We start from the raw sequence: 26384 nt of genomic DNA, 5'->3' as shown, positions 1-26384 counted from the left end.
AGCCGGTAAGAATACGGGTAAGGTGTTTACATGGCATGCAAAATCGGCGTAATGGGCAAAAATCTACCCGTGTCGATAGGGTTATACATAAACCGTTTAGGAACGTGGTTTATTGCGTTTACATGACCGCACGCGCTGTTGGCTTAAGCATAATCAGTGTAAGAACGTGCATGTAAATGCGCTCATTACTAATCGTATTAATAATGTTATTAACAGTATTAATCTACTGTATATAATGCTGAATATTATATAATAATGCTATGGGGGAATATAATCCTAATCCAACTGTCATCTCATTTGATTTAATCTGTAAATTATTATTATTTAACTGGATAAGCATGCAATTCCATTAAATTTTCATTTTTGAAAATAATATTTAGATGTAAGAGAATTTCCACACTCACAATGTGACGAGAATTTACAGGATTGGGACTAAACAGCTGTGTGGCCACAAGAAAGCCACACACACTTGTTAGTGAGGCTAATTGGAAAAAATGACATTTTTTTAGGGAGCATAAAGATTGGACTGTGGAGTAATGGAAAAAGGTCATGTGGTCTGATGAGTCCAGATTTACCCTGTTCCAAAGCGATGGGCGCGTCAGGATAAGGAAAGCGCATGAAGCGGTGCACCCATCATGCATAGTGCCCACTGTACAAGCCTCTGGAGGCAGTGTTATGATCTGGGGTTGCTTCAATTGGTCAGGTCTAGGCTCAGCAATGTTATGTGGCAATAAAATGAAGTCAGTTGACTACCTGAAATGTACTAAATGACCAGGTTATCCCATCAATGGATTTTTTCTTCCCTGATGGCACGGGCATATTCCAGAATGACAATGCCAAGATTCATTGGGATCAAATTGTGAAAGAGTGGTTCAGGGAGCATGAGGAATCATTTTCACAAATGAATTGGCCACCACAGTGTCCTGACCTTAACCCCATTGAAAGTCTTTGGGATGTGCTGGAGAAGACTTTACGGAGTTTTTTGATCCTCCCATCATCAATACAAGATCTCAGCCAAAAATGAATGCAACTCTGGATGGAAATAAATGTTGTGACATTGCATAAGGTTGTCAAAACAATGCCACGATGAATGTGCACTGTAATCAAAGCTAAAGGCGGCCCAACTAAATATTTGAGTATGTGACTTTTTTTTTTTGTCGCCAGGCAGTGTAAAAAAAGATGCTAGTTTAAAGTTTAAAGGAATAAATGTGAAAAGCACTTGCCATATCAGGGATTGTACTGTGTATTGTATGCAGTATTATGTTGCACTTTTGTATTTGGTTACTGTTAAATTTAAATATAAAAACAGATGAAATGCCCCAACTGAATAAGATTACGATCAAGAGTCTAAAAAGTCAAAAGACGACAAAAAGTAGGACATAAATGTATCGAATGCGGCTATCCATGAGGTGAATGTCGATTCAAACTTTGTTCAAGCAATGGACAGAATGACTGCAAACATCACGGAAGTTATTGATGCTAAGGTTGACATGGTTCTAGCAGAAATAAGCGAAGAAACAATCCAGTTTCAGGCCTCAGTTGAGCGGGTCGGCCAGATCCATACGATGCAAGTGTGCTTGGAGCTTCAAAGTTTTGGTCACCATTAATTTGCATTGTATGCACCTACAGAGCTGAAATATTCTTCTACAATTCTTCGTTTGTGTCCTGCAGATGAAAGAAAGTCATACTCATCTGGGATGGCAAGAGGGTGCGTAAATAAGAGAATTTTCAGTTTTGGGTGAATGAAACCTTTAAAGCATGGCAAAAAAATTGATGTCTTGAAGGAAGACATAAATGATTGCTCACCTGTTATTTTATGAAGAGTATCTTTACCTTGGAATTCTTTTCCTATTTGTCTATTGTTATTGTGCATGATTTCATAGGTGTACTTGGTTGTTTTTTCCCCCTATTCTGAGCTCTTTTTTGCTTGTTGTTTTATTTTTTATGTAAACAAATATGCTAAAATTAAATTCTCATGCCTCCCTATGAGCAGTTTAATTATGAATGACTTGCTGTTAATCCTCTAAAAGCTGACACCTACCCAAACAGCACTTTAATGCATCATAGATGTTCTCCAAATATGTTCTCGGTTTTGAAAAAGTAGGCAGCAGCAATATGCTGAGATATCCTAAAATACACAATCCCAGAATACATTGAAATAAGCCTAGTGTAATGAAGTCATCAAGATGGTGGACGAAGTAGACAAATGTTGACTATAAATATACTAATTTCATTCAATACTGAGAATCTCTAATGGAAAATGGACTTTTACCCAATATTCAAATATTGCAGATTGATCAGCACACTTACTTCAAGTCCTGTAAGAGATCCTTGGCATTGAGCATTGTGATTAAAGATGTTGTGGCCGCAGGGATGATAATAATGGGAGTTCTTGAACCTGGTAAAAAAAAAAAAAAAAAAAAAGTGAAAAAGTGATAATGACAAGAAAAAACCAGTTAAATACCAAAGCAAAGGATTCATAACTTGACAGGGTTACCACACATTTTAACCAATGAATTTCCATGACTAAAACTATGCAAATTCAGACTAATTTGCAATCATTGAAGAGAACAGACTCACAAAGTCTATGACTTTTTATTTTATTTAGATTTTATTTGAGCTTAACAAACAAAACTGTAAAATTCCCTGAAATGTCCAGTGTTTCCATGATCACGGGAACCCCGTCTACATGTCCTTAAGTATTATTATATTTCTTTCACTGTAGACTGGCATAAAAGTACATTTGATTAAAAAAAAAAAAAAGAAAAACACACAAACTCAATTAAATAAACAAGCTAGGTTCAAATGACACTGCATAAATACATAGTATTTTCAGTATATTACTTTAATTATACACAGTAAAAAGTTTATTCCCTCTACTTATCAATTTTGCGCAAGACATACATACCTTTCTTCTGGTTGGGCGGAGGTCTTGCTTGTGAGACTAAAATAAAAGACAAAGAAACAAACAGAAACTTTTACAAGGAATGCACTGCTATTGATTTTGGTCACTATTTTATAAAATCAGCCAGAATTTATACAGGTGGAAATACTTGTATTGCACACACAACAACTATGAATATTTATAGGCCAGAGATTAACAGTACTAAGATGCAGTCCAAGTAAAAATGACTGCTTTGGCGAGTGCCATAGATGAATAAATGAACAAGCATAATTAGGAGCTGAAATAAGTTACTACACAATTCTGCAAGATTTTCTTTAAAATGCTGATTCACCTTAAGTTCTTCAATGTAAAAATGCCCATAGATAGGAGATAACAGGTTATGCAACATGTACTCGTGTTGCATTATGAATTATGTTCAGATTCATTTTGAACTGCAATGACATGGGAAAGTGAGCTTGCGTAGCTAGAAGTGCTTGCTTTCACATAGTTGCATAGAGTATGCTTTCAGCCTTAAAGGGAAAAAGCTCTTCAAGTGGTCAATTTCGTGCCAGTACCGAAGAATCAATCCATCACAAATTTATGTTAATCGGGATTAAAAGTAAAGAAAATGGGAGAAGACTGGGAGAGAGAGAGATACACAATACGGATTTGGGGAGAGATTCAAAGTTTAGTCCAGTGTGATAATTCATGAGATATTGTTCATTAAATTGAGAAAGTCGTCATTTTTATTTGTATAGCGCTTTTCACAACACACAGTTTCAAAGCAGCTTTACGGGAAATATGATAGTAACCAGACAACAAGACCACAGTATCTGTCATCTTCCACCACGAGCAACATGAAAGAGCATTTACCACAGAAGTTTACCACTTTTTTTTATGATTATAAATTGTCTTTATTTAGTCCTGCCCTGAAGAGGCTGCATTTTAGATTTTTAAGTACTGTATACTCCACAAAATTACCCATATCATCCTGTTTAAAAGTTTACACACACTTGACCTCAACTCCTTGAGCACCAAGAACACTTGGCAGCATTTTGTGATTATTTTGTCTTATGGAATATATGAAAATCGATAAAATCGCTAATGAAAATAACTGACAACTACTTTTATTATCGATTAGTTGGATATGTGCGAAGAGCATGGAGAAGCTCTGTCAGTGACATCACTTTACAGCGCAGAGAAAAAGGCATTGCATAACTTGAGACTTTATAAACACTTCAAAGATCATAAGCATACAGTTTAATGTGGAGCTTTTGCTGCGACAGATGCGTTCACAGAGTGCTTGTGCTGTTTGATGTGCTTGAGAGTCATTTCTCTCCGGCGCATAACTTACATTTTCTATGTTTTATAATGTATACATGTCATGAATTCAAAATGAGGCACGTATTTCCATTTAGCAAAACTGTATCTTTTCCACAAGCAAGTCTCCAGTAAACTTCAGTGAGCATGCGAAGGCGGGCATCCACATCAATCAAACCAATCAATGGAGAAACAGAGCACCATCATTGTGATTTAACTCATGCAACATCATAGCACGATTTCAGTTTCAATGTAATCAATTGTGCAGCTTTCATGGATGTCCCTGAAAACCTAACACTGATGTCTCAGAGGTAAAAGTGTGCGTTTTGAAGTGTTTTAGATGCTTTTCCCTCATCATGTAAGTGCATGTAATAAAATGTGCACAGGGACGTGCCTTTTCAGAGCGAGAGTCGATCAGATGATTGTACTATATTAACATTTACATTTATTCATTTGGTAGACGCTTTTATCCAAAGCGACTTACAAAAGAGGAAGACATAAGCGAATCATCTTAAGGAGACAGTGGTATGAAAAGTGCCATACTACAAAGTTTCACTAGCATCAGAATAGTATTCAAAATAGTATTTTTTTTTTTTTTTTTAAATGACTGGTTAAGTGCTCATGGAAATGATGCATTTTTAGTCATTTTTTGAAGACAGAGAGTGAGTCAGCTTCACGGATGGAGTTGGGAAGGTCCTTCCACCAACGTGGTACGATGAAGCTGAAAGTCCGGGAAAGTGTTTTGGTGCCTCTTTGTGTTGGTACAACAAGGCGACGTTGCTTAGCCGACCGCAGGCTTCTAGTGGGCGCGTAGCTCTGCATAAATGATTTTAGGTATGCTGGAGCAGACCCAGTGACTGTTCTGTATGCCAAGCATCAGAGCCTTGAATTTGATACGTGCATCAACCTGCAGCCAGTGGAGAGAGATGAGGAGTGGTGTAACGTGCTCTCTTTAGTTCATTAAAGACCAGACGTGCTGCTGCATTCTGGATCATTTGCAGGGGTCTAATTGCACATGCAGGGAGGCCTGCAATGTATATAATGCATATTAAACTGTATATAATGCATAATAATGCTTAGGGTCCTGATATTTGATAGTCCTAATAGTGCCAAATGTAATGTCTGATTTCACCAGTAAATGTATACTATGGCAAACACTGTTACTGTATAAGCATACACTACCATTAAAAAATGTATTTTTGTAAAGAATATTTAGAAACATGTAATATGTGACAGTATTTTTTTTTTAACTTAAAATATTCATTTTAAATACCAGTGACAGAGTACAAGCATATGTATCTAACACATTGATGTATTTTTCAGCTGGGCAGAAATATTAATATTTCTATTCTGGTGTCACCACTGCCTTCTGCTAGGCTGATTTTTAGTCCCACTCCATCCTCGATGGATAATTCTGCACTTGAATGAACAGTACTTTTTGTTAAGTTTTACAGGTAAAAGAAAGGAACTGTTTTGCATATGTCCTGAAAGTAATAATAATAAACATTTCAAACGTAACTTCATGATAAAGGTTTTGTTCAAAGATTTGTGATAGTATAGAATCGTGCATTCAGTACCGAAAACAAACCAAATTTGTTTATTATTTAGGTTTTCAAAAAACCTGATTTTAATAAAATACGGGTAAAATTTTATAAAATAAAAAAATAACGATTTTTATCCGATTAGTCGATTAATCAAAGAAATAATCGAAGATTAATAGACTATCAAAATTATTTAAAAAATATATTTAAAAAAATATTTTTTATGTTGACTTATTGGTTTTGCAATGGGTGAGTAAATTTATGAGCAGATCTGTAAATGTCACTTAAAAAATACAAACCGTTACAATATTTTACTGATGCATTACAGCATGACAGAACATTTACAACTAGATTTGCCACGGTATAGGGTGTTACCAGTTATACTCGGTAAATAGGACGACACTGGTGCGAAATTTTATACTGGTAAAATGGGTAAACATTATGAAAGAAACTTAATGAAAACAGTTCCTATATCAATAGCCAAACGAATAGAATGTCCTACATAAAGTCGCAATGAGTTTGCGTCTCATAAATAAACCTAAATGAACGCACTGAATGTTCTAGATGTTCTTTATCGACATTTCAAAATGACTGTGAACACGCACTTAAAGAAGTTACTTTTAGTTGACGGCAACAACTCTGCGAGGTGGGACGCAGTTTGCCCCGTATTTTTGCAACTCACATGCACCCAAACTGCACCCGAACGTGTCGTGTCGCAAATTTAGAGAAATTGGCATGAAACAGACACCTTCAGCTTGAGCTGGAGATGCATCCAGCTTCAGACTCGCATCAGGTTCAACTATTGGTGAGATGTGGGAGATAACACGGACGCTACATGAGCGGCTGCGGGGGAAGATCAAGTAAGATCAATGCCACTCTTCTGTCATGTTTCCATCAAAAGCAGGAGAATTTCGTAAAATATTTAGTCAAAAATATAGCATTTGAATGCATTATAATTGTTTCCAGTCATTGTGATTCCAAAACACCAGTAAAAACATTCATACTGGAAGATGGAGAGAGGCTCAAATGAGGACTGAGGAAAAACTGAAGCACCTGAAGAAAAAAAAAAAAACTATATCAAGAGAAACACACTACATTCATGTAAAGCCTTTTCTATAAAACAAACAAAAAACAAACAAAATTATTAACATGTACAAAGACAGTGGCCCTAAAAGGCCAAATGTATTTTTAGTGATACCATTTTAGCACGTTAGTCAAATACTATAAACGGATGAGCCCGATTTTAAACGGAGAACACTTTTCATTGAGCTTTAAAAGCGGAAAAGGCATATTCATTACAGGGAAGAAAACCCTTAACGGAAAAAATAGCCTACTTGCTCCATTGATTAGCTCTTTTGGGAAAGGTAGTGTTTATTAGAAGGAAACGTGGATAACATTTTTTTTTCTCCCTGGTTGTAGCCTTTTCCATTAGACCTAATGGGCTGTTTGCAACGAATACATATTTGCGTCCATCGGTGCTGTTTTTCAATGTAATTATTTTATAATTGGACCTCTTTGACAGCTGACAGCTCGTCAGTTAAAAAATAACTTCAAATTGCATCTCGATACACCTGCATTCTACTTATGTTGGCTTGAGAAAGCCAACATACTGACATTCTATTTAAACTTATTATTATTATTATTATTAGTATTAGTAGTAGTAGTAGTAGTAGTAGTGATTGCAAAGCATTACTATTGTAATCTCACATACTTATTCTTCTTCGTATTCCGTACAAAATTTCGGCACCGGACTCGTCCCACACTGTTTGTAGTAGACCCATGAATTAGGTATCAAATCGACCGGCTTATTGACGACACCTGTGCTATGACTTTTCTAAGGGATTGGGGGTACGGTGCACCCCTGGGGGGCAAAAAACATCCCAAAAATTTCCCATAGGCATACTATGGCAAGGGTCTCACCCATGAAAACATTTTTTTTTCTCTACTATGGCAGTCAATGCAAGAAAGTTGTCAAATCATATCTCCCAATCAGAATGACATAGAGACATGGGGGTGGACTCATTTCAATCGGGCTACCAATCAGTCTTTAAGGATCATCTTGGAAATGGTGTAGCCACGCCCTAGCAACCATTTACGGCACCCTAACAACCGCCCCCATAGAGTTCCATTCAAAATGGCTCAGAAGGATATCTTTAGAACAGAATGTTGTAGACACTTGGGGATTGGCTCTTTTCAGTCAGATTAGTAATCAGCCAATAAGAATCTCTCTAGTCACTGGCTAGCCACACCCTAGCAACAATTTAGAGCACCCTAGCAACCAGCCCTACTGACTTCCATTAAAAATGGCTGAGAGGGATATCTTTGGATCAGAACATACTACAGAGATGGCAGTTGGCTTATTTCACGTGGGTGAGCAATAAGTCTTCATGTATCCATTTGAAAAACTACTTCGCCACACCCTAACAACCATTTAGAGTACCCTAGCAACCAATCCCCACTTGACTTCCTTTTAAAATTGCTTAGATGGGTATCTCAGGTTCAGAATGTCGTAGAAACTTCATTGTTGGCTTGTGTAACTCAGAACAGCAAGCAGCCTTCTTAGTATTACACTGGCAACTGCCTAGCAACCACATGTGCTTACCCTAGCAACCAAGTAACAAATCAGATATCTCTGCACCAGTACATCGTAGAGACTTCCGGTTTTACTTATTTCACTCAGGATGGCAAGGAGCCTTGATAAGTATAACCCTGGTAACTGCTTAGCAATCAGATGGAGTTACCCTAGCAACCAAGTAACAAATCAAATATCTCTGCACCAGAAAATCGTAGAGACAAATATAAAATATTCAAAATATTTTACCCTTTAAGTAAACTAACTGAAAGAGGGGGAAAAAAAAATCTCAATTAAATATTTTTCTCCAGAACATGTTTGCCACAATCATTGGCACCCTTAGAAATTCTTATGAGTAAAATATATCTGAAGTATACTCCCATTCATATTTTCTAGTATACCTGGGTGACTAGGAATATGAAATTGTTCAGCCATGTCTTTTTCACAGAGGTATAAATATGAGGTAACACACAAGCCAAATTCCCTCAGTCATCCATCACAATGGGTAAGACCAAAGAATAAAGTTATGATGTGTGGCAAAAGATTGAGCATCACAAAATGGGAAGTGACTAAGAAAAAAGCTAAAGTATTAAAAATACCCATTTCCACCATCAAGGCAATAATTAACAAGTTCCAATCAACTGGAGATGTTAAGAATCGACCTGGAAGAGGACGTGTGTCTATATTGTCTCCACGCACGGTGAGAAGGATGGTTTAAGTGGCCAAAAATTCTCCAAGGATCACAGCTGGAGAATTGCAGAAATCTGTAGGATCATGGGGCCAGAAAGTCTCAAACTACAATCAGAAGTCACCTACATCAGGGGCCTGGGTAGCTCAGCAGGTATCGAGACTGACTACCAGCCCTGGAGTCACAAGTCTGAATCCAAGGTGTGCTGAGTGACTCCAGCCAGGTCTTCTAAGCAACCAAATTGCTAGGGATGGTAGAGTCACATGGGGTAACCCCCTCGTGGCCATGATTAGTGGTTCTCGCTCTCAATGGGGTGCGTGGTAAGTTGTGCGTAGATTGTGGAGGGTAGCATGAGCCTCCACATGCTGCGAGTCTCCGTGGTGTCATGCACAGCGAGCCACGTGATAAGATGCACGGACTATCTCAGAAGCAGAAGCAACTGAGACTTGTCCTCCGCCACCCCGATTGAGGTAACCGCGCCACCACAAGGACCTAGTAAGTAGTGGGAATTGGGCATGCCAAAATGGGGAGAAAATGGGGCCATCCCTGTCCTTTGACCTGAACCCCTCAGAAAACCCATACGGGTGCACAGCGTGGACGTCAGAATTTGAAGGATCTGTAGTGATTCTGTATGGAGCAATGGTCTCAGATCCCTTGTCATGTGTTCTCCAACCTCATTAAGCATTATAGAAGAATCAGAGCTGTTATCTTGGCAAAGGGAGTGTGGCAGGGCAGAGGGCGGGGCCGGGTCGTGGTTCCGCACACCCGGCCCCTAATTGGGCTGATTAGCCCGAGAGGGATAAAGGCCGACTGGAGACGGCAGTGCGACAGAGAGAGTGTTACGGACAGCTGTCCAACACCTGTGTTATTATATATTATTTATATCGTTAAGCCGGTTCTCGCCGCCTCCTTTCCATTGAACTGTGTTACACGGATGCCGAAACCCGGGAAGGAGGAGGGATGCGCCGTAGTAGATTTCTCTCCGCTACCATCCACCCCAAAGGAGCAGCCGTGGCCATCCGCCGGAGGACGGAGGAGCCCGGCCGCCTGGAAGCGGAGGAACGGCCGCGAGGAGAGGAGGGGCTCCCAACCAACCGCCTGGAGCAGTTAATCGCTGCCAGGGGCGGGTGAGACCCCTACCATCCACCAAAAACGCGGCAGGGTGTTCCATCCACCAGGGGCCGGAGGACTTCCACCGATCCACCTGGGAAGTCGTGGCTGTCGTCCACTAGAGGGTGGAGGAGTGGCCGAGGACCGGACTACGGCGTATTGGAGAACCGGCAAGTAAATGTATTTTTTTCCTCTCTCTCTCCTGCTGCCGCACCGTGTTGGCCTTTTCCCACTCTTTTTAAATGTTTTGTTAATTTGGCATGATCGCCGTTACGGCGTGTAGGTGCTACCTTTTTTTTTTTTTTTTTTTGTTTCCCTCCCCTTGTCCCCTCCCCTGATCCAGGTAGATGGGTATGACATGCCGGCAGACGGGGGCTCCCCGGCCTGAGAGAACGGGGGAGGAACGTGGCAGGGCGGAGGGCGGTGCCGGGTCGTGATTCCGCACACCCGACCCCTAATTGGGCTGATTAGCCCGAGAGGGATAAGGGCTGACTGGAGATGGCAGTGCGACAGAGAGAGAGTTACGGACAGCTGTCCGACACCTGTGTGTGTTCGTCTTTTGATTCAGTTTATTATTAAAATATTATTTATATTGTTAAGCCGGTTCTCGCCTCCTCCTTTCCATTGAACTGTGTTACAGGGAGGTTGCACGAAGTATTGAATAAAAGGGAGTCAAAAATTGTGCCACACATATATTTGACAAAAAATTTTGTTTTTGATTAAACTTGTTTTTGCAATTGTTTGATCTTCATTAGAGGATAGATTTTTGAGAATATTTAAATGAAAGATCAAAAGGATAAACAATGTAGTATAGACAATATAGTTATGTGTCAGGGACAGGCATCCCAGATAGACAAGAAGTCATTGATATTGTACGAGCACAAGCTTGGGAATAACAGGAGTACGTTTAGCTTTCATTCATCATTTTCATTCATCATCTCAAAAACGTACTCTGAGTGAATAGGCCTTAAAAGAATATTACAAAAGAACAATGCAATGCAAGTGTAGTACTGTTAACATGTTTTTCAAGTTGAAATTGTTTGTGGTAATCGACTGTATGCCTCACGTGTGGTATATAGACATTGAATTGAAAATAACCTGGCATATTCCTGTAAGATTAGAGGAGTTCTATCATACCTGGTCTGGGAACAGGTTGCAGGGCTGGTGTTTGGGCCTTTCTAGCAGACGCTCCTTCCTGAAGAGAAAGAGAGAGTAACAGATGAAAAACTTACATGACAGGGATTCTCATTTTCAAGTTTATTATCCCTTTCAGGAAATTTGGTTTGCAGTCGAGTTTATAAGAAGGAAAAAAAAACACAAAAAAAAACATACCTACATAACAAACAGTACATATGATACTGTTTTGTTCCTGCTCAACCAGATTAGACTTGATAGAAGGCCTTAAATCCTCACACTTATACTCTCACACTCTGAGTGGGCAAAACCCTGTAATTCAACTGGTAATATCAATTTTAAGACAGAACCTGAAAGCCTCTGTGTACATCTCACCAAGCTCTGATGAGTGTGTGTGTGTGTACATGTAAGCAAAATCAGTTTTTAAATTATATAAATATACACACACACACACACACACACACACACACACACTACCGGTCAAAAGTTTTGAAACACTTGAAATGTTTCTCATGATCTTAAAAACCTTTTGATCTGAAGGCGTATGCTTAAATGTTTGAAAGTAGTTTTGTAGACAAAAATATAATTATGCCACCATATTAATTTAATTATAAATCTAAAATGTAATAAAAAAAATAAAATAAAAAAAAGGTTTTTGACATTGATGACTTGGACCAAATAATAAAGAAAAGCAGGCAATAATTGCCCAACATAGATGGGAACTCCTTCAATACTGTTTAAAAATAATCCCAGGGTGATACCTCAAGAAGTTGGTTGAGAAAATGTCAAGAGTACATGTCTGCAAATTCTAGGCAAAGGGTATTTTTTTTCAAAATACCAACAATCAAATATAGCACAGATAATGCAAAAATGGTCCAGGATGTCTTTAAAACAAGCTGAATGAAATAGAACGGAGGTCACATTTTTAGTTATTACTTGAAACTGCGTCTTTTAAAAGAGGCGCAAAACATGATAACTTTCAAAGCAGTTAATCTAGTGCAGGTTTATGTAAAAAACATTTAAATCCAGATAGGCACATGAAGGTGTTTTAAGTCAGTCCCCTTAAAAGTGTAGATGAATCTCCCATGACAGGTCCACGTGTGACAGACTGAGCACCTGTGGGAGGAGCCAAGGGTGCAATGACGAAAAATAGCCATTGATGTCTTGCTGAAAAGCAGTCATATGCTGATGTATTTGGTCCTTGTTACATCACAAGTTCCACAAATTCCAAACGGGCCATTACAACATCCTGGCTTTTTGTATTAAGGAAGAATTTTTCAGTTCTGAAACATGCAGTGTGTTTTTATTGTACACTGACCTCTTATATGTCAAAAAGATCAAGGAAAATGTGATTAATGTCATTACCCTTTTAAACTTACAATAAACTGTACTCTGGTACTGCAATTCTATTTTGAAGCACAAAAATCATCTGGGAAGGGAAGACATAGAGGCTAGTTGCAGTCCTTTTCAGTCTGGACAGCTTATGCTGCTACTGCTATATTTACAAAGAAACAATGGACCTCTTACAACTTTACTATTTGCGGCGCGAACACCATTTTAGTGTTAGATAACTCGAAAATTTGCTTTCAAATTAACTGCATGCAAGAGAATGGGTGAAATTATTATTTTAAATGCTAAAACACTGAATAGCAGATAATTTGAATTTTAAACAAAACACCCAAAAACTAAATTTGTAGGAAAACATGTATTCATGATGTAACATTACAGTATCAACATGTTGGGCAATATTATTTGCAACATGGCTGAGCTGGTGGAAATTGTGGTTTTATTTAGGCATCCAGCTTGGTTGAAAATGGGTGTTCACTGTGAAACACTGAACAAGCTCAATGGGCGAGAGCTTTTCTTTAACTGTCAGAAGGGAGGGTGCTCAAATGGGTCACGTGGGGGAAAGGGTGTGCAGCCAAGGATGTCAGTAATGCTGTGCAATCACACATTTCCACCTCCCTTCCCCCAGCTGAAGAATGAAAATCAGAGAGAGTAGCCGTGAGAACGTTGTGAAGCAGCTTCATCCGTTCTGCATCCCATCATCCGTCTCAGTCAGCGTTTGACAAGAGAGAGGCTGCACACTGCCTCAGGGATCGTGATTATGAATGGGGACACTTTAAAAGCCAAAGCCAATCACAAACCTCCTATACCACAAGGGAAGAAAACATCACCTGTGAAATCTACAGGAACGCTGGCTGCAAATTAAAAACATGAGAAACAGAGGAGAGCTATAGGAGGAGGAGATCTGAGCTGCGGTAGCTGAAAAAGGTAAGACGGCAAGGCACACGACATCCATTTGTGACAGGACTATTGGGTTCTGAAGGTGCATAAGAACGGAAACATGTTTAGGTGGAGTACTGTGTGTTAACAAACAACCTTATTCAGTCAAAACAAAAGGGGTGTCAAACCACACATCTTACCATTGGCAGATCAAAACAGCATGCATGTATTCGTCCATCGAACTAAAAAACGCAGTGCTATGATTCATCCTTCCCAGCAATTCTAGTTTAAGGGCTGTTAGCCAAGCTAACACCATGTTGACATATGTGTGGGCTTTTGTTAGCTGATCTGGAGCTATAAAGTATGTGAACGAAGAGAATTTACTCTGATTTCTGCCTAAACAGGGGAAGGCATTCAGTTTTTTCTCTGCCTCTGTGTATGAGCTCACAATTAGCTCTTTGTCTAAGTGACACTGCAGAGGTAACCACATACATCGTCTGCAATGAATACTTGAAGAAAAACACATATTTTGAGAACTTAAACTAGAACAAGGGGAAAAAGAAATGAAAAACAAATCAGGAATCTGTAATGCAGACAGCCAGCTGACAGTGCTACTTTTAGCACACTATTTATAAAACAGTAGCATGCCTGTATCTAGAGTGTCTATGCAGTTGAATCAAGGGCAGCTAGACTGCAAATTATAAATTCAACATGTTTAATGATGTTAGGGTGCATCAGCAGAGCAAGATTACTGGGAAAGCTGGGGGAAAGGAAGGGAATATGGTCAGATGACCATTTGGAGAACTAACACAGATCATACGGAAAAGCACATGTTGCTTTTGTGAGCGTCTTACTGAAACTGTGGCAGTAAGCCATCCATCATCAATATCAATACTGTATTGCTTGATGTTACATATTGGCACTAGGGCTGGCGACATAGGGGGGCCATTCAACCAAATGTATTTTGCATACTTAAAAAAAAAAAAAAAAAAAAGTTTCTATAGGTAAACATGCACTAGAAAGACATCTTTGACCATTGCGCAGCATCTCACTGGGTTTTTTTTTCAGCAACTTGTGCAGGAGCCATGTCAAGTTAAAAGAACTCACCTGCATTTTATTACATTTGTCGCACTGCATCTAGCATTACCACAAGAACGCGATCAATCTGAATGGTTTTAGTATTACTGTAACAGCTTATACATTTGATTCGATTTTAATAAGAAGAGCATAGAGCAGAAACATTACGAGCTGGCTTTCATATTGACAGACAGAAAAAAAAGAGCATCAAAAACAGAAACAGGCTGTCTTGTCAACTGAAGTTAATGCTATGTGCTTTAAGTGTAGACAGCTGTCTATATATAACACCGTGTAACACATTTTTCTTTTTGGTTCCTGGGTAGTGTGTTATTTCCTAATTGCTTATGCCTCAAAAGTATAGAAAATGGCTATTATTCCCCACAAACTTTGCTTTTGTGACCAGGACAGTGATAAAGTTCTAGAAGTAACTTCTAGAACTTTCTAGAACTTTCCAGTAATTTAAATAGTGGTACAAATACAGGGGCCTTAAGCCCACCAGTTCAGTTTAGTTCCAGCTGCCTAAGTGGATACATATCTGCATTTGTTTGACATGGCATCAAGAGGCTGCAAGCATCTGGCAGACGCATTTTGCTATGTCTGCAGCCAATTTATCAAGACAAGATGTGTGAGGCCTACAAGGCATATTTTGGCATGCCTGTCGGGGTCAAGACAAACCCTGGGCACCTCATTTCACCTGCGAGCACTGCAAAAAAACTCTGGAAGGTAAGATGGACAATTGTTGCTCAGAATTTTATGTTATAAAATTTGTAAATTTTTTTAAATTGTACGTTTTTAATTTTAAAATGTTTTACAATTTTCAATGCTATTGAAAAAATATATCGTATATAAAAAAAATTCTTACACATTAGTCATGGGTGAAATAAATGTATTTTTGTAGGATGGTACAGAGGGGAAAAGAGAACCATGAAGTTTGCTATCCCAAGAATTTTGCAGGAACCCACTGACCACTCAAGCAATTGCTACTTCTGCATGGTGGACCCTTCCAAACATTGGACTGGCAAGAATGCACCTGCTATCACGTATCCGGCCCTTCCTTCATCCATCGCCCCGGTGCCACACTGCCATGAGCTCCCCGTACCCACTCCTCCGGAAAGAGAGCAGGCGTCTTTAGAAGAGAGCAGCAAGTCAGAGAGCGAGGAAGACATTGTAAATCCAGATGGCAGATTCATAGGTGGAGCTGAGGAGAGAAAACCATACTACCCCAACCAAAAAGACCTCAACGACTTAAGAGAAATTGGTCTCACCAAGTCCATTGCAGAGCTTTTCACATCTAGGCTCAAGCAGTGGAACTTGTTGGATGAAAGTGTGCAAGTCGCAGATCAGAGGAAGCATCACCAAACTTTTTCCAGCTTCTTCACCCGTCAAGATGGGCCCTGCTTCTGCCACAATGTGACCAGTCTGTTCGAGGCAATCGGAATCACCTGTAACCAGAATGAGTGGCGCCTCTTCACTGACAGCTCATCCAGGAGCCTCAAAGCCGTGCTGCTCCATAATGGTAACAAATACCTGTCTCTTCCCCTGGCTCACTCGGTGCACCTCAAAGAGGATTACAACAGCATCAAGACCTTGCTGGCACCTTGAAGTATGAGGAGTACATTTGGGGGCTGATTCGTGAAAGTGATTTACAGTATAATCGTAAATCTCAAAACTATTCACTTCTAAATCTTTTGTAGTCATTTTTGTATTACTTTAGTATAAATACATATAAATCCAAATTAACATGTTTTTTTTTTTACTTTATGTGACCGGAAAGACACAAATTCACCCGTTTTCTCACTGGAAATAGGTACATTTCAAAATATCACTGTCCTGGTCACAAAAGCAAAGTTTATAGGGAATAATAGCCATTTTCTATACTTTTGGAGGCATAAGCAATTAGGAAATAACACTTACTACTCAGGAACAAAAACTGCGTTGCATTGTTGGGAGTGATTTAATTTTGTGTCGCAACACGCTACTTGCATTCTGTGTGGATATACTGAACTAACTTTTTGGTATCAAGAGATTCATTTTTGGTGCTTGCTACGGCTGCCTTAGCAAGCACCAAAAATGAATCTCTTGATAACCCTGCTCTGCTACAAAGTGTCAGTTCTTTCCAATCCAAATCCTGAGAGAAGGCAATACCTTAATTTCAATCTCCCAGTTCTTAACATTTCTTTTTGACAGGAAATCGATCAAATTTAACCTTTAGAAGAGAAGCCAGCATTCCAGCAGTATTTAGAGTGTGTGGCATTCAGACCACAGTTTTCAATCTAAGCAACACTGAATTTTTCCCCCACAGAGTTCACTTGATGCTTTTTAACTTTATCACATCAGGATACTTCAGTGTTATCGTTAGTCAGACTTGGATTTTACATGTAACATGTCATGCATGTCAAGACGAGCACAGCCTTAACAAGAATCTGCAGAATTCCACAGAAAGATCCACAGAAATTAATTTGCCAGTCTTACGCATCAATCTCCCCTTGCATGTTTGTTTATTCAAAATTCTGGCTAGTTTAAAAATGGTTTCAGCTACCATTAAGAGTGTAGCTTTCTCAGGTCCATTGAACATTTCACCATATTTAAATCCATTTCTCAAATTTCTCCCAGAATCAGCACTCTTGAAAACAAGAGTGCAGATTGAGATGACCAAACAAGGTAGCAAATACATTTTAAAATCTCTTCCGATTCTTTTCCCGCAGGTCTCTGTACATCTGGATTCATCGTACAAGCATGAAAGTCTGCTGACAAATCCAAAGAATCCAGAAAGGTACTTCAGGAGACTGTACACAAGTGGAAAAAAATGAATAGTCTGCAATGCGGTACTGACAAGATCACCCGAAGTCATCTCTTGGCTTTGGCTGGTCATGACACAGCTATATTTCCACAGCTTAAAAAGCAACAGAGTGTTTGCTAGCCGGCACTAAAAATCATGCGGTGGAAGCGCAGACGCTGCTGCACGCACATTGCCGTCCTCCTCATTCTGCTCATGTGTGTGGGAGGGCTTGTCATTCTGGGTCAATGGAGGCACCCTAGGATTAACCCAGTAACACTGGCTGCTCCAGAGGTCCACATCATGAAAACGGACTCCAACTCTAGCACGATAAAACAGAGTAAGTTGAAAGACCCTGGAGTGCCCCCTATACCACTAATGTTTGAGGTCAGCCTGAGCTCGGCTTTGGATGAAAGTTCACAGCAGGGGTTGGAAACCTCCTTGGGTTCGAATGTCAGTTTAAGTGGAGAGATGAGAGCAAAAAGGACACTTATGGTTGAGCCGTACAAGTACATCCATAACGAGCCATATGCATGCATGCAGAGAGCTCCCTTCTTGGTGCTTCTCATTGCAGTTGAGCCCAAGCAAGTGGACGCAAGGAATGCCATCAGGCAAACATGGGGCAACGAGAGCTTGGCCGGAGGCTTGAGATTTGTCCGCCTTTTCCTAATGGGTGTTAAGGAAGACACCCAGGAAATAGACAGCAAACTGCAGCGCACCATAGAGGCTGAAAGTCGTCAGCATCATGACATCATCCAGCAAGACTACCTGGATACTTACCGGAACCTCACCATCAAGACTCTGATGGGGATGTACTGGGTCGCAACATACTGCCCCGGTGCAAGCTACGTCATGAAGACAGATAGTGACATGTTTGTCAATACTGAATACCTCATACATAAACTGCTGAAGCCCAAGGAGCCACCAAGACAGAAATATTTCACAGGGTACCTCATGAGAGGATATGCCCCAAATCGAAATAAACACAGTAAATGGTACATGTCTCCAGAACTGTACCCCAGTGAGCGATACCCCATCTTCTGTTCTGGTACTGGGTACGTGTTTTCAGGTGACATGGCACACAGGATCTATGAAGTGTCTCTAAGCATTCGCAGGCTGCATTTAGAAGATGTTTACGTGGGCATCTGCCTTGCCAAACTGAGGATAGAACCAACACCACCACCAAATGAATTCCTGTTCAATCACTGGCGAGTGTCCTATTCCAGCTGCAAGTACAGCCACCTGATCACCTCTCATCAGTTTCACCCCAATGAGCTGCTCAAGTACTGGCAGCATCTACAGAGCAACAAGCACAATGCCTGCAACAACATGCCAGATAATTTTAGGACAAAATGAGCACAAAAACTTCTCTGGAGACCGAAGTTTGGATCAATGTGGACGAAGAACGTTTAGGTCTTTGAGGTTTTGCCAAGCACAACAGATAAAAGCACATGAGGGTTTTGGACAACCCTACCTGTAGTTTTTATTTTTTCATTGTTGTAACATTAAAGACATGTTATGAATATTTATCTACCTTTATAAATTAAAATGGGTACAAAAAATAAGCTATTGAGTTTTGATAAATATTGTGAAGGTGGTTTTATTTCCAAATAACTTATTTTAGATTTGTAAAAAAGCAGCATTGTTGAAAATCACAAAATCTATAAAGTATGAAGCATGAACTTACCTACGATGCCAATTAATTATTTTCCCCCTAAATGATCAATAGGCATCAATCATGAAACACGAGCAGCATAAATGTGTAAATCGTTCGTAAATTCGCTGTGACGAAAATGTTTGGATTCATGAAAATTCTTATTTTCAAATTGATAGTTGGTATGAACAAAATTTACACCTGCTTTCGACCATGTGTAAATTGCAAGACATCCAAAGGCTTTTTGTTTTTTTCAGACAAACTACCATGACTAAGAATTAAATCAGTAAAATTAATCATCAAAAAAAAAAAAAAAAACGGTTTGTCGTTTCCTTTTTGAACCATATAAAGAATAAACAAGTTTCTTTAATACTTGCATTTATTTCTTCAAAGTTTATTCTCAACTCTGCTTCATAAATTGTACTTCGTTTTTCCAGTAGAATTGCCTGGCATGGGGTGGAAAGTTCATGGAAAGCCATAGTTTTTGTTTGATTTTCTCAAAAATAAATGCCCTCTAATGTAATTGGACAGTTTCTTCATTTGATATGAACTCTATAATTTAGTTTTCATACTTCAGTATAGGCATCGAGAAATTGCATTCAGTATGGTCTAATGAAGTTAAGCTATAAATAAACATGTCATGGGCAGGCACACAATACAACGTAAATAATAGAAAAAAGCCCTGCACACTGTTGTAGCTTGCAAATCTTTAGTAGCTTACAATATTTGGGTCCAAGATCTTCCTCAGGCATCCCATTAATTTCTCTGATGATTCTTCCAGTTGCAAGTATAAAACTGTTATCATCATGATTTACACAACAAGTTTCACCAATGATACTGGCGATGTGCTCGACTAAACTTATGTTAATGGTGGTGGACATCCTCCTGCCGGCATGAACTGAACATTTTTTACATTAAAGCTTCAAATCAAACCATTTTTATTCACCTCTTAGACAGTTTGATTAAATAAATAACCTCTGGCAGTCAGAACATACAATGACATAAGTTTCTCAATTTCTTTAACCATACCAACATGCTTGCTAAAACAATATTTTGTGATTTGAATGCACTTAAATTTAAAACCCTCTCATTACTGTTCCTCATGTTTCTATTCTCATTTACTAGCACATCTCGTGCCTTCCTTATATGCCGTTTTCTTGGCTGTGGGTTATGATAATTGTGAATGAACGTGCACACACCCCCTATTTACGAACATTTGGAATTCACGAACATACACTCTTTTTACTAACAAGTCTGGGGGGTACGTAGCGTTCATGAACCCAGAGGAAAGTTTTCGTTAAGGTAAATTTTATGCACAATTTACTCTGAATTTGCTCATATTTAAGAAAGTTTCATGAATAAGGCCCAAAGCCTCTATCATCAGAAAAAAAGGTCACTTTTTGGTCCAATCAATCAACTTAAGCACCACAGGCAATGCATTGCATCCCAGCAGAGAGTACAGAGATGAAATGTACAGTTGAAGTCAGAAGTTTACATACACTTAGGTTGAAGTCGTTAAAACTAATTTAACCACTCCACAGATTTCATATTAGCACACTATAGTTTTGGCAAGTCGTTTCGGACATCTACTTTGTGCATGACACAAGTAATTTTTCCAACAATTGTTTACAGACAGATTGTTTCACTTTTAATAGACTATATCACAATTCCAGTGGGTCAGAGGTTTACATACACTAAGTTAACTGTGCCTTTAAGCAGCTTGGAAAATTCCAGAAAATGATGTCAAGCCTTTAGGAAATTAGCCAATTAGCTTCTGATAGGCTAATTGGAATCAATTGGAGGTGTACCGGTGGATGTATTTTAAGGTCTACCTTCAAACTCAGTGCCTCTTTGCTTGACATCATGGGAAAATCAAAAGAAATCAGCCAAGAAAATAATAATAATTGTAGCCCCCACAAGTCTGGTTCATCCTTGGGAGCAATTTTCAAACATCTGAAGATACCACATTCATCTGTACAAACAATAGTATGCAAGTATAAACACCATGGGACCATGCAGCCATCATACAGCTCAGGAAGGAGACGCATTCTGTCTCCTAGAGATAAACATAGTTTGGTGCAAAAAATGCAAATCTGGCCCAGAATAACAACAAAGGACCTTGTGAAGATGCTGGAGGAAACAGGTAGACAAGTATCTATATCCACAGTAAAACGAGTCCTATATCAACATAACCTGAAAGGCTGCTCAGCAAGGAAGCAGCCAATGCTCCAAAACCACCATAAAAAGCCAGACTACAGTTTGCAAGTGCACATGGAGACAAAGATCTTACTTTTTGGAGAAATGTCCTCTGGTCTGATGAAACAAAAATGTAACTGTTTGGCCATAATGACCATCATTATGTTTGGAGGAAAAAGGGTGAGGCTTGCAAGCTGAAGAACACCATCCCAACCATGAAGCATGGGGTTGGCAGCATGCTTTGCTGCAGGAGGGACTGGTGCACTTCACAAAATAGATGGCATCATGAGGAAGAGAAATTATGTGGATATACTGAAGCAACATCTCAAGACATCAGCCAGGAAGTTAAAGCTTGGTCGCAAATGGGTCGTCCAAATGGACAATGACCCCAAGCATACCTCCAAAGTTGTGGCAAAATGGCTTAAGGACAACAAAGTCAAGGTATTGGAGTGGCCATCACAAAGCCCTGAACTCAATCCGATAGAAAATTTGTGGGCAGAACTGAAAAAGCGTGTGCGAGCAAGAAGGCCTACAAACCTGACTCAGTTACACCAGTTCTGTCTGGAGGAATGGGCCACAATTCCAGCAACTTACTTGAAAAGCTTGTGGAAGGCAACCCAAAATGTTTGACCCAAGTTAAACAATTTAATGGCAATGCTACCAAAGACTAAGTGTATGTAAACTTCTGACCCACTAGGAATGTGATGAAAGAAATAAAAGCTGAAATAAATAATTCTCTCTACTATTATTCTGACATTTCACATTCTTAAAATAAAGTAGTGATCCTAACTGACCTAAGAAAGGGAATGTTTTCTAGGATTAAATGTCAGGAATTGTGAAAAACTGAGTTTAATTGTATTTTGCTAAGGTGTATTAACTTTTGACTTCAACTGTATGTCATGGTCTGTATTCACCTTACTAGTAAAGAGAAAAATCTCAGTAGACAGCCACCTCTATTGCACACACTGCTGCCTTATAAAAGGGCACTTGAGAAGTTTTTCACAGAAGTTTCAATCCCACATTAACCTTATACTAAAAACACCACCCTCAATCCAAAGAAAATCTAACTGGAAGTCACCAAGTAAGCGACACAGGTTTATAAAGTGTTAATCAAGTTGACCTGTGAAAGAAAACATTTGTCTGCCATTGATTTTCTTTTCTTTTTCTTTTTTTACATATCAGCAACAGTATAAAAGCAAATCAACAAGTTTAGTCCATGTGACATCCAAAGTTTTCAGTTTATCTGGCTCTTGTTAAAACACATTTACCATGTTATAATTTAGTAATACAGGAGGCTCAAGGCAAGTCCCCAAAATGTTAATGTTTAGCAAGAGCGGCAGTATGCTATGAATGTATTTTCATTTTTCTACAACAGTCTATATGAAAAACAGCATTAGAGAGTTAATTACACTAATATCCAACCTAGACCTATTAACCTAGTAAAATAAGACTTCCAGGAAAAATCTACAGTAAAAGCTTATATTCAAATTAGGGCATGATTATGATAAAAAATTAAATAAAAACATAATTGACAATTATTTCCCCTTGATATTGTAATTGGGATTATTTTAATTTTTTTTATAAATATAAATGCCATATTTTCTCATGTTCAGACAGATGTCTTTTGCCATTACATACTACAGTATATCATACCATTCCATAGTCTACATTATTTATTGTTCCTTTGGCGTTTCAGCAAACAATCCATCATGTTCGGTGAAAATTCAACTTTTTTATTTATTTTAAAATCAATGCAAAAATGGTTTTGGAGATTTGCTAGTGTCTACTATGCTACACCTCTCACACCATCTGAAAAATCAGATCAGGAAACCCCTGGATCCAGCATTATTTTTATTCTTTCAGTTATTTTCAATTTGCCTGGTCTTGATTTATCGAAGACAATGAAACAATACTTTCCTCATATAATTCAGTATATTATATTGTATATTTGAGCGACAGAGGCAGCACATGGGAGATAACTGTAAGCAGATCCTTCAAGCCGAAGGCAAAGATTCACTTAATGTCTAGTAATTTTAATTGAATATAGTCTGACAAACTTCAAATTGTCCAAACTTAACTACTTCAACTACTTTTTAGATAGCAAAGTGTTCCAAAAGGGAAGTGAACTACTAAATTCATGTTCAACTGTTGGATTAAACTTTGGTTCAAGTATTTGGACCTATTTTTATATAATAATAAAAAATAAAATAAAATAATAATAATAATAATAATTTTTGCAAAGAAACAAAATAGGCCACAAACCAAATAAACTTACCGTCACTGACTTCAAAGTCATGCCGTGATAAGTTCCCATGGTGTCAATTTTGAATCCCTCCGTTTCTGTTAAAATAAACAAACAGAACAGAAATGTACATTTGTTCATATATCTCACAAAACTTTTCTGCAAACCTCAATTCCATTACTTCCTTGGGAACATATTTTTTCAGCAATTAATTCCATATCTCATATCATCACAACAAGATAATCATTACAAACATACAGTAGATGCTGCAACAGTTATGGGGAGGGGAGGGGGGGGGTCACACCAGGCTGTGAGCACACAAACATATTTCGTACAACGCAACGGACCAGGATACGACTTCAGGTGTAAATATTACATCACAAAAAAACAAATAATACCAAAACTATTCAAAAATATTGTCTACTCACTTTCCTGCAACAACAAAACACTCAGCTTTAAAATATGTATTCTTTGTATTGAGCCAAAAGGTCAGCGTGGGACGTTTCGATCTTCTATTGGTCAAGCGTTCTCGTCATACGAATTCAGGTTCAGAGTTCACCAAGCTTGAACTTTGGCCACAACTTGTGACTGCCTCTTAAGGCTGGATTACACTACCTTACTTTTAAAATCTGAACTTTTTGTAATCAAAATACTAGTGCCCGACCGATTTATCGGTCGGCCGATATTAGCCTTTTACCGATATATTGGTATCGCCGTATATGTTTACCGATATGCGCAGATATGAAAACTTTTTTCAGAACATATAATGCAGAAAACACTGCCTGAATTGGTGTCATAGCGTAGTTTGTCCAGTAGAGCGCGCTCCGACTCCATTGTTTACAGAGTTGACTCTGAGCTGACGGTGGCTCTGCAGACAGGGTGGAGTTAAGCGGTGTGGTGTTAAGGGGAGTCTTCTCAGTAAACTGCTAACTAGTTTGTGAAATACATACTGGAAAGTTAATAAACAATGACCCCATCATTTTCCCTTTTCAATATAACTAATATAACGTTAACCCTGTCCCTGACAACCATGTCACTCATGTTTATCACATCTGTTTGCTGTTAGCCAGCTATAGTTTGTCAGTGCTTTCAGTAATGTAGCAGATTGAAAGGTAAACATCAGAGTATCATTTGCAGCTCAGCAGACAACGGTGCGCTGGTGGATTGTGTCTGTTGAGTGTTGAATTTCACGCTATGTTGTTACCTAGTTGGTGAGATGCAATGCTGGAAAGTAAATAAAGTCCATCTTTTACTCTCCGTGACAACGAGCTTATAGCTAACTAGCTAACCACGTAGCTACTTTCATAGCTTGCCAGCTGAATGGAAGCTAATGTGTAAACATGTATTCACCAAACTGTTTTGTTCAGGATTCGCAGTTTGGTACCCCCTTCAACCGAACAATTCCAGTCGTTGCATTTATAAAATGTAATATTTAAAAGTCTGGTTTTCCACCGTTGAAAGTTTGCCCTGAAGTTGTATAACAGAATACAGTGTAACACCGCTGCTGCTGTTTATCTTTTGACTCGATAGGTGTAAATGCAGAGAAACTGTGCTTCTTGTTTAACAACCTGCCCCTAATTGACTGGCAGTATTAAAATAGCCAGCATTCGACTGATAATAAACAGTACTACTGATGTTTATTTAGCTATTTATTTTATTTGAATTTATTCTTTATTTTAATGGTCAACAACTGACTGATACTGAACATACAGTACTGATGTTTATTTAGTTATTTATTGTATGTTTATTTAAATGGTCAGCAGTTGACTGATACTAAACTGTACTGATGTTTATTTAGTTATTTATTGTATTTTTATTTAAATGGTCAGCAGTTGACTGATACTAAACTGTACTGATGTTTGCATAGCTATTTATTGTATTTTTATTTATTCTTTATTTTCTCAGTGTTCATTTCTAGAATTGGTTGACAATGTATAATAATAATGTCAAATATTCTTCGATTAATACTGAACCTAGTTGAATACATATAAAGATTAATTAATTAATTTATTCTCTCCTCTGCTTCGGGACCCCAGTAGGCCGTGGCATCCCAGTCCATGTCCGGTGCAGTGGGGATTAGTTGTGGGTGGGTGTGGTGTGGGGCCTGAGGCTTGTACCTTCCCGCCATCTCCCCGCACTCTTTCGCCCTGGATTTCTTGCCTTGGGCTGGTTCTGCATTGCATGCCTCGCTTTTTTTTTTATGCATCACATATTAGCTGAGATACATACACATCTATGAAGAACTTAACAAGGAATGCATCAGAAAAAAGGAGAAAAGGGAAGGGAGAAAAAAAAAGAGAAAAAGAGAATACAACAACACAGGGTAAGCGTGGCATGTGTGTGGTGGCATGGGCTTTGCCCTGGGCTGGTTCTATGCTGCATGCCTCACTTTTTTTTTTTTTAGTTGACACACATACACACCTATTAAGAGTTTAACAAAGAATGCATCAAAGAAGGGGAAAAGAAGGGAGAGAGAAGGGAAGAAGAAATAAAAAACAAAACAAAAAAAAACACAGGCATGTGGGGAGTGTCCTGGGGGATGGGGGTGTGGGCCTTGGGCCCTGTGCCCCACGGCATCTCTCCCTGACGGCCCGTTGTGGCGTGACATGGGCAGGGGACTAACATATGACGTGGCCACGGAGGGATCAGAGGCAGCCTTATAATAATTTTATATTATTATTATTATTAGGGGTGAAGCCCCGAAGGGGTGAAAGTCCCCTATTGTTTTCGTTAGTTTTATTATTATTCTTCCGCTCAAGTCTATGGCAGCCCATAGAACCACTTGCAGGAAAGTTGTGAAATTTGGCACACAGAGGACAGTCTGATCTGTTACCACAGCAAATTTGGCATCTCTACCTCAAAACTTCTAGCGCCACCAACTGCCCAAATTTGCACTCACGTTTATGTTAATAACCTTTGAACCTTGAGTCCTAGAAACGAAATTATTTTTTCCTCCAATAACTT

The 26384-nt window shown here is 38.9% G+C and overlaps 2 protein-coding genes across 2 annotated transcripts in view; one reads left to right on the top strand and one right to left on the bottom strand.

Moving 5' to 3' along the window:
• cdc73 (cell division cycle 73, Paf1/RNA polymerase II complex component, homolog (S. cerevisiae)) overlaps positions 1 to 26384 on the bottom strand; it is a 62236-nt gene that overhangs the window by 10699 nt on the left and 25153 nt on the right. The window contains exons 10-13 of the mRNA XM_051700846.1: positions 23454 to 23518; positions 11253 to 11310; positions 2909 to 2944; positions 2311 to 2398 (exon numbers count right to left, since the gene is read on the bottom strand). Of these exons, the coding sequence (XP_051556806.1) occupies positions 2311 to 2398; positions 2909 to 2944; positions 11253 to 11310; positions 23454 to 23518 (247 nt within the window). The remainder of the gene's footprint in view (positions 1 to 2310; positions 2399 to 2908; positions 2945 to 11252; positions 11311 to 23453; positions 23519 to 26384) is intronic.
• On the top strand, positions 13185 to 20009 carry LOC127442655 (beta-1,3-galactosyltransferase 2). Its single transcript, XM_051700848.1, has 2 exons — positions 13185 to 13523; positions 17258 to 20009. Exon 2 carries the CDS (start codon positions 17488 to 17490, stop codon positions 18682 to 18684), a length of 1197 nt encoding a protein of 398 aa, XP_051556808.1. The 5' UTR covers positions 13185 to 13523; positions 17258 to 17487; the 3' UTR covers positions 18685 to 20009.

This window comes from Myxocyprinus asiaticus, chromosome 6 (genome assembly GCF_019703515.2).
Source record: "Myxocyprinus asiaticus isolate MX2 ecotype Aquarium Trade chromosome 6, UBuf_Myxa_2, whole genome shotgun sequence".
Taxonomy (NCBI): domain Eukaryota; kingdom Metazoa; phylum Chordata; class Actinopteri; order Cypriniformes; family Catostomidae; genus Myxocyprinus; species Myxocyprinus asiaticus.
Note: the sequence above shows the minus strand (reverse complement) of the source record. Positions and strands in the feature narration are given on the sequence as shown.